The 13,722-nt window shown below is 40.9% G+C and overlaps 1 protein-coding gene across 3 annotated transcripts in view; it reads left to right on the forward strand.

The window, feature by feature from the left end:
- Window positions 1-13,722, forward strand: part of LOC121278741 (zinc finger protein 236-like) — a 137,804-nt gene that overhangs the window by 82,906 nt on the left and 41,176 nt on the right. For all 3 annotated transcript variants that reach the window (XM_041189124.1, XM_041189126.1, XM_041189125.1), the window contains exons 17-21: window positions 545-648; window positions 1,996-2,147; window positions 3,564-3,749; window positions 5,261-5,531; window positions 9,426-9,529. In XM_041189124.1, the coding sequence (XP_041045058.1) occupies window positions 545-648; window positions 1,996-2,147; window positions 3,564-3,749; window positions 5,261-5,531; window positions 9,426-9,529 (817 nt within the window). The remainder of the gene's footprint in view (window positions 1-544; window positions 649-1,995; window positions 2,148-3,563; window positions 3,750-5,260; window positions 5,532-9,425; window positions 9,530-13,722) is intronic.

The raw sequence follows: 13,722 nt of genomic DNA on the forward strand, positions 1-13,722 counted from the left end.
AAAAAAAAACGATTAAAGTTCAGCAATCATTAGGAAATTAAGTAGTAAATTATTGAGTCAGATTTTTGCCAGTAGAAATTGATATAGCAGATACCTTTTTTTGTTTGACATTTCTTAATCTTAGAAGCTTGTGTTATAGACATTCTTAATTTTAGAATTCTACACTGTACACTTTACTTCAATTTGTATACTTTGTACACTAATTTAGGTTCTGGACCAGGTTATTTCAACTAATTTTTGAATACTTGGTAGCCAGCAAGCAAAAACTTGGCTGTTGATGATCGAAGTCTCCTTATTGGCTAATGCAATATTTCATTTATCACCTTCTGTGGATGTGTTGGATTTTTCCTCTTTGTAAAATCTTCCAGCCTTATTATTGTGAAATATGTGGAATACTGTGCATTGGTGTGAATGAAATCTGTATCCATTCAGTAAGGTTGAAAATCACTCGCATTGTAATACTGTCTGCATATCAGCGTAATTCAACATTTCATTACTGATTTTTAAAAATTCCTTTTGTATCTTTTTCATGCACGTTCTACAGACGACCCGACTTATGCATGAACCATCATCAGGAAACTTACATCTTCAAAGCCATCGCTCAGCCTTCCATTCCGACAGTGAGGACCAAGTTAGGCGAACATACAGGTTAGAGTCAGTGGGAGTGTTTTTACAGCATGTTCCCATGTATTGGAGACTTGCTGATAGGTTCTGAAGTGTCTATCAGGTTTGTTTGTTTGTATTATCTTATTTTCCACTGTTCTCTTAAAAGAAAAAAAGAGTCCTTTTTGTAGCTGGAAAGAAAGATAGGTATTCATGTAGCAGCCCACCAGTTGTGAAGGATCAGATCAGGCATTGGCCAAGCCACTCATTATGGATAAGACCTTTAGTGCTAATCTTGGCTCCATGGTAACATCCTTGCCTCTGAATCAGAAGGTCATGGGTTAGAGTCAGGATTTGACCACATAACTGTGTAAAGTTTCAACTACGTTGTCCAAAGAGATGTTAGAAAAATCCTTTTGCACTACTTAAGAAAGGGCAGAGTTGTTCTCCAGGTAAACCAGCAGTAGAAGATGCTAGAACCACACAGCTTATGTGGAGTTAGCAGCCAAATAATGTTTCCTTCTAAATGGTGTCCCAACCAATGTTTGCCCGATCCAGGTCCGACTTCTTTTGGAACAGCAGCATCACCACTCTTAATTCCTGCCAGATCAGTGGGTGGGTCACTCCAGTTGTACCACTGGAGATGTAGCTGACCACTTGGTCTCATGACGCCTTTCTGGGATTTGGGATAGGGAGTAATGCCGTGGAAAAGCAACAAACAGAAGTCTGATCCTGTTGCACTTCCACTCCCTTGAAGGTTCCGAGGAATTTCAACCTGTCTATGTTTAAATCAGTGCAGCATCAAGTACAAAATGTAAATGAAAGGCAACAACAAGAATTTTTAAGTAGCTAAGTGGTGACGTTTTTAAAGTCCAATTACAGTGATACCAGGTATACATTAATCCTTCAGTGTCGGTCACAACTGTGTTTACTCTTTTTTTTAAATTCATGTTTGACCCTGTTTTTAGAATTTGCTGCCCCTCCTGTTCACCATCTGAAGGAATAGGAATCACAAACCTGGAATATATAATCCTGCGTCACACCCATGCTGATTGTTTTCTCCATCATTCTCAAAAAAAAATTTCTCCTCATCTTTGCTTAGTACTGTGCCTGACGCCTCACCTGACTGGTTCCATGGGCCCAGCCCTACCCATAGTTCATTTTGTATTGTTTACTCCCTCATTAATGTGATGGGACCTCTTGCCTATAACAAAGACCTGTCCTTAAATCAACTACTATAATTTTTGTAATCATGTCCACTTTTCTCCCTGTGTTGCCTTAAAGTTCTCTAAAACAAGGATTCCTTTTGTAGATTGATACTCCTTGAAGCTAAATAATCTATTTTTCTTTGAAGAATGCTGATGACCGATTCTCTTCCCCTTCATTTCCCAGGTGTGAGTTCTGTACCAAAGGTTTCAAGAAATCAAGCCATCTGAAGCAACACGTACGTTCTCACACAGGTGAAAAGCCCTTCAAATGCCTACAGTGCAGCAGATGTTTTGTATCCTCAGGAGTTTTGAAAGCACATCAGCGAACGCACACAGGTATTGGTTTGAGCAAATTGGCAAAAAAGAAAGAACTTTTGTTTATAATGCCTTTCATGACCTCAGGACATCTCACCTAAATATGTTAGACACTGTAATGTTTACTTCTCAGGCTCTGTACGAGCCTGCAAACCAAACTGTTCTCTGTGCAAGCATCGCCCACTCAAACAAATTGGAAAATAAAATTAGTGCAGCCATCTTTGGTGATTTTTTTTTGGTAATGGGTTTGCTGGTGGACAGTGTTTGTTTCAGGCATGTCATCGAGCAATTGCTGGGCACCAGTTGTAGTTGAGTTGGCCTGACTTGGTTCTTGTGGTTTGGACCTTATTAACATTGGTTAGCAGAATTGGAGTTGCTAGCACTAATCGTGTTCCTTACAGGCAGTTTGTCGATTGGGAGGGTAGGAAATCTGTTAAGGCAACCAATCTTGATGGGGTTCCGGCAGCCCCCTAAAAGGTAGGGCTGTAAGTGTCAAAGTGGAAGGGAGCAGTGGTTTGCAGTGTCAGGGATTTTTTATTTGTAGTGCCCACAGCAGCAAGGAGATCATAGAGTGAAGTTCATAATGCTCAGAAAAAGACCTATGCAACAATAGTAAAAATGAGCACCAGACCTGCTTCCAACTTTACTTTAATGCAGGGAATGAGTCCATTAAATATTGTTAGAAATTGCTGCCTCCCACTTTTGCTGCCCATGGTTTGTGCGTGAGTTGATGAATTGGTGGTAGAGACAGAAATGGCATTGGATCCTTGTGCTGTATCACCTGAGCCCAATTTTCACACCTTGCCTGTTCCTGGTGGGACCTCTGACCAACTAGATTGAGGTTCACCTGAAAATTGGAGTGAGTGGATGATCAGCAGGAAATCAGTGGGTCAGTCCTCTGCACATTTTTGGTCCCACTGTCATCTTGGCTTTAGGTGGAAATCAAATGATAGCAAGACGTAAATTGCCCCAGTTTGTCTGTACAATTTGAATCAAATGTACCAAGAAATTCATTTATTTATAAAAAAAATTCAGAACCAATCAAACACTTATCTGAACAGAACTGCTTGTCTCTCTCACTTGGAAACCAAACTGAGACAAAATGACTGTCTTGCTGGCAATCAACTAGTTGGAAGCAGGTTTAATAACTTCTGAAAGGGAAGTGGATCAATCTGCTGGCTATGGAGAAATCAGGGGAGTGAGACTAATTGGATAGCTCTTTCAGAGCGCTGGCACAGGCATGATAGGCTGATTGGCCTTCTCCCTGTGCTGCATGATTTTATTCTCTGATTTGCTTTTGGATTTTAAGCCCATGTAGTGTGACATCATTAATAATGTCAACACCAACTTCCACTTTCATCAGTCATTTTGATTCCACTGATGTAGCTTATTTTAACATTTATAGATATCTGGAAATATGTCTCTATATGTTTAAAGGTATCAAAGCTTACAGATGCAATGTTTGTGATGCCACCTTTACTACCAATGGGAGCCTTACAAGGCACATGGTAATTCATACCAGTCTGAGACCTTTTAAGTGCCCGTTCTGCGATGACACTTTCCGAACATCACTTCACTGCAAGAGGCACATGAAGATTCATCAAGTAACGGTAGGAGTTGGAGGTATGGAGTGCTTTGTCTCAGAACACTAAGTCATACTCAGTTTTATTTAAAGAAAGGACTTACAGTGAAATTTTCATCATCTGCTTTCCTTATTTCCACACTCTTCAATGAAACAAATCAGATTCTGAGGGGGTTTGACAAGGTAGATGCTGAGAGGATGTTTCCCCATGTCGTAGAGCCTTGAACTTGGGCCCACAGTCTTAGGATAAGGCATTATTCCTTTAAAACTGAGATGAAGAGGAATTTCTTCAGGGCTCTTAGAGGGTTATGAATCTTTGGAATTCTCTACCCCAAAGGGATGCAGATTATCAGATTTTTGGACCCTAAGGGAATCCAGGGATAAGGGGATCAAGCAGGAAAGTGGAGTTGAGGTTGAAAATCAGCCACGATCTTATTGAATGGTGGAGCTGGTTTGAGAGGGCATATGGCCAACTGATCCAATTTTTATATTCTTCATTATTCTTGAAAATGTGACACCTATCTTAAGCAAAACTAGCATTTTTTTTTCTTCTTTCGTGGGATGTGGGCTTTGCTGGCAAGGGCAGGATTTATTGCCTATCCCTAATTGCCCTTCAGAAGGTGGTGGTGAGCCGCCTGCATGAACCACTGCAGTTCATTGGGCATAGGTGCACTCAGTGCTATTAGGAAGAGAATTTCAGAATTTTGATCCAGCAACAGTGAAGGAATGGCGATATTTTTCCAAGTCAGGAGGGTGAGTGGCTTGGAGGGGAACTGGCAAGGATGGTGTTCCCATACATCTGTTGCCCTTGCCCTTCTAGGTGGTAGTGGTCGTGGGTTTGGAAGGAGCCTTGGTGTGTTGTTGCAGTGCAACCTCTATATAGTACATGCTGCTGCCACTGTGTGTCGGTGGCGGAGGGAGTGAATATTTAGTTTGGTGAATGGGGTGTCACAAAACATGCCTGCTACAAAACTTCCATGTTTGGTTGTGATTACTTGTGCTCTGTAGCTTGCAATCTTCAACTTACTCATCCATATCATCATCCCATTTAACTGCCATTACAATTAATCTGAGTATGCCAATATTCACTCCCCTGGTTTAATACTGGCTAAGTAATATTACTTTCTTGCCAAGCAAGCATTTTCAAAAATTTCTCCCACTTTCAAAATGGATTGTAGGAACCAGGAGAAAGAAGCAGCAACAGGATAGTTAATTGAGTTTAGGGTTTTTTCCAATGGTTGGTAAAGAATGGAAAAGAAGTGGAAAAATGGATGCCAGCACCTCATGTTAGGTGCTGTTTTTAATTTTAGTTAAAAGTGATTTAAAGTGCTTTTGTAGTTAGGATTTCTGCATAAGTAATAAAGGTAATTTTGAGAGAGTTTATTATTGTAATAAATATTTCAGCATTGAACTGTAAACCAGTCAACTTGTGGTGACCCATCATTTCCCTGAACCTGTTGGCAGTCTACACTTCAAATGATTTTTTTCATTGAGAGTGGAATCTATTTCAAGTATGATACAAATTCTTCTCTTTCTTTGTCCTATCATCCAGATGAAGAAGATGAAAATCTGGAAAGGCCTGTTGTGCGAAGGTCACGGGTTGGCATCATCACGTTTACTGAAGAGGAGACAGCGGAACTGGCCAAAACCGAAACGCGGTTAGATGCCACGGTCTCGGAAAAAGTATTAGTCCAATCGGCAGCAGAGAAGGACCGGGTCAGTGAAATCAAGGATAAGAACACAGAGGTGGAGGAGGAGCCGAAACATGCAAACCAATGCTCATTTTGCACAAAGAGTTTCAAAAAGCCAAGTGACCTAGTTAGGTGAGAATTGACTTGTTTTCAGTTTAGCTTTATTGTATGCAGCCCATTTTCTCTGCAGATGATTCTCTCCTCTCTCCCCTTCTCTTCTCCTTTTGACATTGGACTTTGCTACGCAAGCATCTGTCTAATTGCCCAGTTGACTCGACAGCAATCTTGTCTTTGATTTTGAAAAGTTGTGGGTTCAAATCCTGCTTTAAAGGTTTAATCCCTGCTCCAGGATTTCAGCATATAATCCAGGCTGACACTTCAGTACAATATCTGATCTGACAGTTACAGTGGTTCAGGTGCAAGTTAAAGGTCCAATGGTCAATTGAAGAAATGAGGAACTCTCCTGGAGACCCAGTTATTGTTTGTCTTTCAACTAATGCCATTAAAAGAATTTATCTCATTGCTGTACATAGGATTTAGCTGCCCTTAAAATGGCACAATGCTTGCATCGCAGTAGTTCAAAGTAATTTGTTGTGTGCAAACTACTTGGGAGATCTAATGAGGCATTTTTATGTAAATCCAGATGTGTCTCTTTTTGAATGGTAGTGTGTGTTTGTGCCCTGCAACACCTTAATTTTGGGGGAGAGGGACTAAGCAGTAGGTGAGGTACTTCCTCACCGTGAGGGAAGGATAATTTAAAGACATCTACCTGCATTGTTGTCAGCCTATGTCCCTATGTCCAGTTATGGGAGACAGCTGCTTGTTCACCCATTCAATGTATGGTATTGGGGGGAACATAATAAAGTGATCACTGGCAGATGGTTTTAAATCCAGACCAAACTGATGGAATAAAACTCTGATTATCTTTTTATGTGGTTGTGTAGTCCTACATAAAATGAGTTTGGGGAATTTTAGCCTAGTTCCTGGTATTTATGAATACACTGCGTAAAATTGATGCTGATTTGACATCAGTTGGAATAAGTTGTTTGTTCATGGGATGTGGGTGCCACTGGCAATGTCAGCATTTATTGCCCATCCCCAGTTGTCCTTAAGAAGATGGTAACGAACCGATTTCTGTCCACGTGGTGTAGGTTGTCAGTTGCATGAAGCTTGTTGGAACAGAATAGACAGACTCGTAAAATGCACCTAACTGATCTGTGCCGAATGTGTGACTTTTGCTTAAAACTAAGTGACAAAATGGAAAGCACTCCATTCCCAAGTATTGAGGTTGATTAGGCTAAAACAAGACCCATACAAAAATGTGGAGAAAAAATATTTTCATCAACAGACTTATGATACTCTGGAATAATGTTCTCTACTATTTAGAATTCTTTTTATGAATTTGGAATATGTTACAGGATGGGCTCCCAGTTTGCATACATCACAAAATTATCTTGATCGCAAATTTAAAAAAAAGTTTAATCAATGGTAGATTGAGAAAGTGTTGGTCTCTGAACCTCCTTTTTAAGAATTAATATAGAAATTTTCACCTGAGAGACTGATGCTGAAGCAGATGCTAACATGACAGTGATAAAAGTAGCCCCATGTCAGACATAGCTTTGTCTTAAAAATGAATATTTAAGACAAATTTAGTTTTGAGTAGTTGTGGAGAGTCCTTGGCCAGGATTTTCCGGCCCTGTTGCGGGTGGGACTCACCGCGGGTGAAGCAGCGCCCCAGCCAGAACTCGGTTAACTTGCGATGGGACCGGGAAGATCCCCGTGGCGGACGGGTGCGGAAAATCCCACCCCTCGTCTAACCTTTTCCATTCTCTCCTTCTTCCTTTTTGTTGCTATAGTTATAATCGTTTACGTTTTTCCTAATTCTATACATACACTCTAACTTATTTTTCTTGACTCACTTATTTCTTATCCCTTTTATTGTCTGTTTTACTTTCCCTTCCTGTTTTTACTGTCTCTTTTAGAGTTGGGAGCATTTTTCAAAACAAAATCAAGCTTTCAAATCATGAAAAATCTGACTTTCAGCCAATTGAAACCTCTAAAGTCTAAAGCAAACAAGCCCTCCAATACCCAAAGATAGCACTTGGGAAACCCTGTGCAATCCATCAATATTTAAACTGTCTTTATTGCTGTGGTATCCTCCATAATTTCAGTATCCCGTGGGAAACATCAAAAAGTCAAATCTTGGTGTAGAAATGTTAAGTGGCACTGCGTTCATGTTAATTATATAGATGTTAGCCTGCTTAATTGGCTTGATATGTAAAACAAACTTGATAAAATATGTATTAATATTTTAAAATTCACATGCTTCTTAAATTATCTTAGGCAAATATAAATTAAATATCTGGACATCAATATTGCCATCGTAGTGGACAAGTTAATCTGTAATCATCTCTGTTCTTCAGACCCGATAAAATGATTGTAATGTTGAACATTTCCCGTTTAAAAAGAAATTGAAAAATAAACTAAATTAGAGGGAAAAGAGCAAAACTCTTCTGCAAATTGCCCGATAAAGTTCTGTGATATTCCCGCATCTGCTCGTCTTTCAAAGTAAGACTATCTCATTTGTTCTCGCTTTTAAGCAGGACTGTGCTATAGACTTCTGCCATTCAGGACTAGTTAGAGAAAAGCAGTACTAGTTTGACTGGGGGTCCAAAGTTCCTCACCTGTGTGCCCTGTAGCACCTGTTTCACTGCTGACCATGCAAGCTTCAACCTAGAATAAGCAAGAGTGGCCCTGAGGCCCCTCTCGTCCTTCTTGTCCCTTTGCACTGTTTCCGAGGGGCCAGAAACTAAAGTTGGTTGAAACTGGGCCATCCAGGGTCACCAGTGCAGGCAAACAACTTTAAGCATACAGTCCTACAGCAAAGAATGAGGGCCATTCTGCCCAGTGTACCTATGCCAGCTCATTGTAACAGCTATTTAATTAGACCCAGCACACTTCCCCTGCCATTTTCCCCATGGTCTTGCAAAGTTTATTTTTCTTTTTGTTTGTGTATCTTATCTATATGTTTTCCCCCTCCAAATAAGCCAGAATAATGATTTTTGCTGCGATGCTCACCAAAGACTGTGGGCTGAATCCAGGACTGTCAGAGAAAATGAATTAGTTACAATTGCAATTCCTAGAGTTGCACAACACAAACTGCTTCCAATTTGACAGCAATTGCCAGTTGCATTCAGTAAGTGCCCTCGTGTCCTGATCAGATTTCTCTTAGAATTGGCACTTCTACTCTGAAATTTTGTAGTTTCCCTGCATTTGGGCATGAATGCACATCTACTGTTTGCAGATATTCTGACTTGTGCATATAAGGTTTTCGAAATGCAAAGTTATAGTTTGCAGTGTCGTCCCGCATTGCTCCCCGCTTCTGATTGATTTTCTGATTTAACTTTCCTTCAGTGGTTTCTGACTTCTTTTTGATCTTTATCAGTAACTTTTCTGCACCTGTTTCATCCCCGTCTACTGTTTTCTGTGCAGTGTTAATCCTTCCATTTGATTGTGTTTCTGAAGCCCATGATATGCGGCATGAACAGAATTGCTACTGATGATATTGTATTTTGATTGCTGAGGTTATAAATATATCTTGCTTCTTCTGGAGCCATGTCAGCAACGGTCCAGAATAACTTGCCCAGCCTCCTCCCCTGTTATCATAGCTCCACAATAGTCTGGGTGTGTCTGTCATTCACCCCAGCTACTTTCACAGTTTTCTCTAAGTCTATCTTAGCTTCTTGACTGGTGTTAAGTTTTGCAACATGGACTTGCCAGTGTGAGATTGGTTTCTTATATTTTACACACTCCCATGAAACGGGAGTTTTTCAGCAAATATATTTTAAAATGATATAAAACTGTGCCCGACCTAATAGCTGTCAGATTGATTCAAAGCTCTTAAATCTTCAGACTTCTGTCACTTTATTCTGTGTCTTCAAATACTAAATATTTTCTAAAATTGGAAATATCCACCATTGATCGTTTAAATAGTGCTGATAAAACATATCTTTTCATCCTACCTAGACATATACGAATCCATACTGGGGAGAAGCCGTTTAAGTGTGATGAATGTGGAAAGAGTTTTACAGTCAAGTCAACGCTGGACTGTCATTTAAAAACCCACACAGGTTAGTGATGGTTTTTCCATTAAGTTATTGCAGAGAGGGAGAATATTGGAAGCCATGCCGGATGATGGAAACCATAAAACAGGGAGGCAATTTACCAGAAAGCTTATATTTGCAAATGTAAAGCTAATTGTTCATCTTGTTTCAGTTCTCATTGCCCTTCTTTAGATTCGCTTCAAATCAGCTGCATTCATAGGTTTTTTTGTGTCCTTTATGGTGAAGAGCATGATCTAATGTAGTATGCATAGATGTGTAATAAAGCTCCTTGTACTCTGTCCCAACACTAAGGCTGAGTCCAAATCTCCAAGCAGCCTCCTCTACTTCAGCAGTGTGGCATATTTCATTTTCCATACCAACCATCCTGTGTTCTTTCTTTGCGTAAATGGGGGAATATTGTGGACCTCTGCCAGTGGGAACTGGGTTGCTTGCCTACTCATAAGCCCATCACAACCAGCGGACACCGAGCGTTTCACCCATTCAATCAGTCTCAGCCAGACTTGAATTGACATGTAAGAGATGAAAGACCATTGTCTGGCAGAGTACACATGCCCAGTTTCTGTGTATTTGTAGACTTAATTCTAAACGGGTATTGTGGCTTGTGTTTAAGCTTTAAACCTACAAGCCACGTTTGCTTATTGCACAGATACAACTATATAAGGAGGCTTGTTTGAAGGTAATGAGATTGGACAGTTTCACTGCAAAATTGTGCACGCTAATAATTTCTTGCAAGTAGAGAGATAAGTTTTCATCTTCAGTGCTTCTGGTGCCAAGCTTCATGAGCTAAGAGTGCTAATTGCACTGTCATGCTTTCACTCATTAAAATTTAAATGGATGGAAAATTGGGAGCAATGTACAAACAGTTTTCTGCTACCCACTTGCCAGTACCTGAAGCTGAGGTTTGAAGATTTAAAACTTGCCTCATGGTGAAATATAGCAGGTACTTGAATGCTTGAAATTGAAAGCAAGTGGATGTTTTGTGAAACTGCCACTTCAGATTACCTTTGTGTCAATAAGTGGGTCGTGAACTTAATTTGTCAGTTGCCATTTTTTTGAAATGAAGTGAAGGGTTCAGCTGTGTTTTGGGAAACTTAACAAATGGACTGAGGTGCAATCAGCACCAGGCTGAACTGTCACAATTTGATTTAATATCCTATAAAGTCTGGTATGATTACTGCACCAGCCTCAACTTATGGACAGCCAGTTCTTTCAGGAAGAAGGTAAAAGCAAGGCTTCTCATTTAAAAAAGAATGAAGAATAACTGCATCTTCGCATTGCTACCAGTAAAAGCTCACTGGCGATGCATTTCTATTTGATAAAGTTTAGGAATGTGCTAGTGGTTGTGGCAGTACCAGTATGATTGTTGAATTACGCTGTTCAATTTCACTTGGAAGAACTGATTAATGGGTGCAATTTCAGGGTGATTGCTAAACATTTCGTTCAATAATCAGACCAGATTAAGTAAGCCCATCAAAATTAAACCATCTTGAAACTGCAAGCAAAGCTTGGCATGTTCAAGTGTATGCTTGAACGTTTTGGTGATATTTTGTATTATTTATAGTTGTACAACCTTCATTAAAACTGATTTTGGGTGTACAATATATTGTCTCAAATGTGGGTGGGTGTATTGATGGAGAGAAACTATTTCTGACTCTGGGGAGTTCAGAACCAAGGGGCATAATAGAGCCACTCCATTTAGGTGTGATGCCAGGAAGCACTTCTTCACAGAAAGGGATGTGGGAATCTATAATTCTCTTCCCCCAAAAATCTGTTTACAAGGAATGTACTGCACAAACAGATAATTTGTCTAACAGGTTCCTCCTGTTTATGCGCCACATGAGCCTCCGAGTGCTCCTTTTCAGCTAACCCAGTCAAGAAAACCTTCCATTCCGTTTTGCAGAGTGTTGATTTGCTTCCCCTTAATTTATTTTTGATTTTGTTCGTTGTTTTTGGCTGGCACAGCTAGGTCCCAGCACACAGTGCAGTATGCCTTAACTCATTCACATTTAAGCAAAACCACACTATTGCAGCGATTACTCAAGAAAAATGGAATGTTTCTCAATCCTTCAAAAGCCAGCTGTAAAACCAAGTTAAAGTTTGGGAATTCCAAATCTGTGATTGATCGATTTTTGTTAGACAAAAGTATTCAAGGTTATGGAACAAAAGCACCATAAGTGGAGTTAAAATACAGATGGGCCATGATAAAATTGAATGATGGAACAGGCTCAAGGGGTTGAATGATTGCCTCCTGTTCTTATGAAGTGAATTGCAAGTTTGGAGTTTGGTTCCTGGACCATAAAAATACAGGGTGACCAGTTCAACTGCCCAACCCTTGGTGTTTTACAAAAAATAAGTGTTGCCTCTTCCATACACTATGCTACGCTGCTATAGGATTTAGAAGTCTGCAACAGTTATTTCCCTCCCTCCACCATGCATCTACCGATTGCAGGTCTGGAATCATGCGGGGCTTCATTGACCTAGGGAAAATCTGGGATCAGGGGTGCAGACATAGGGGCTTGAAGGAAGTTCAACTCTTTTTAATTCGTTTTACAAGATGTGGGTATCGCTGGATCAGCATTTATTACTCACCTAATGCCCTTGAGGTGGTGGTGAGCTGCCTCTTGAACCACTGCAGTTCATGTGGCATAGGTACGCCCACAGGGAGGGAGTTCCAGGATTTTGACCCAGTGACAGTGAAGGAACGGCGATATATTCCTAAGTCAGGATGGTGAGTGTCTTGGAGGGGAACTTCCAAGTGGTGGTGTTCCCATGTATCTCCTACCCTTGACCTTCTGGATGGTAATGGTTGTGGGTTTGAAAGATGCTGCCTAAGGAGCCTTGTTGAGTTTCTTCAGTACATCTTGTAAATGGTACACACTGCTGCCACTGCGTTGGTGGTGGAGGTGGGGTATGTTTGTGGATGAGATGCCAGTCAAGTCGCCTGCTTTGTCCTGGATGGTGTCAAGCTTCTTGGGTGTTGTGGGAGCTGCACTCATCCAGCTAAGCAGAGAGGTTTCCATTACACTCCTGACTTGTGCCTTGTAAATGGTGGACAGACTTTGGGGAATCAGGAGGTGTGTTTCTCGCTGCAGGATTCCTTGCATCTGACCTGCTCTTGTAGCCACAGTATTCATATGGCTAGTCCAGTTCAGTTTTGGTTAATGGTAACTCCCAGGATGTTGATAATGGGGATTCGGCAACGGTTATGCCATCGAATGTCAAGGGCCGATGGTTAGATTCTCTCATGTTGGAGATGGTCATTGCCTGGCACTTGTGTGGTGCAAATGTTACTTGCCACTTAGCTTGGCCTAAATAGCCAAGTGGTTATGGTACTGGGTTTGTAACCCCAAGATCAAGAGTTCAAATCTCACAATGGCAAAACTATGAAACAATGTAACTTCATCTGAATAGGAACAGATGGAAACGTGTTTGTACTCGGAAGAGTTACTTGCCACTTGTTAGTCCAAGCCTGGATATTGTCCAGGTCTTGCTGCATTTGGACATGGACTGCTTCAGTACCTGAGGAGTTGCGAAGGGTGCTGAACGTTGTGCAATTGTCAGCGAACGCCCCCATTTCTGCCCTTATTTTGGCATAGCCCTTGTATATTCCAAACCTAATTGGATCTATTTTCAGGTGTAAGCATCTTGCTTACAAAGAGTTCTGGTGTCTTATTTAAAGTCCATCAATAAAATCTAAGAAGTCAGATTTGACACTCAGTTCACATCTCTGCTAGCATACAAACATACAGATCAGGAGTAGGCCATTCGGCCCCTCAAGGCTGCTCCGCTATTCAGTGAGATCATGGCTGATCTGATTGTGGCATCAACACCACTTTCCTGCCTACCCGATAACCTTTTGACTTCTTTGTTAGTCAGGTACTGCCACTGATGCTTCATGAGTGTAGTTGTAAGAATGTTTTGAATGTGTTTTTCAGTCGATAGTGAAGTTTTACTTGGAGCTGGTGTATTTGGTCACAGCCTTTGTCCCTTCCGACACGGCGTGCTTAGCCAGTCCCCTGGCAGCAACAGACGCACAGTGGTCTAGATGTCCCAGGAGCTGATGGTCCTGCACTTGTTGTAATGGATCAGGCGGGTAGCTCACTCGTGATGTGCTTGAAAATATACTTCACAAACAAATTCATGATGCTTATAGCCTTGGAGGAGGATGCCAGTGTTGAGGTGAACCTGTTTCATCACTA

The sequence above is a fragment of the Carcharodon carcharias genome, chromosome 6 (assembly GCF_017639515.1).
Source record: "Carcharodon carcharias isolate sCarCar2 chromosome 6, sCarCar2.pri, whole genome shotgun sequence".
Taxonomy (NCBI): Eukaryota; Metazoa; Chordata; class Chondrichthyes; order Lamniformes; family Lamnidae; genus Carcharodon; species Carcharodon carcharias.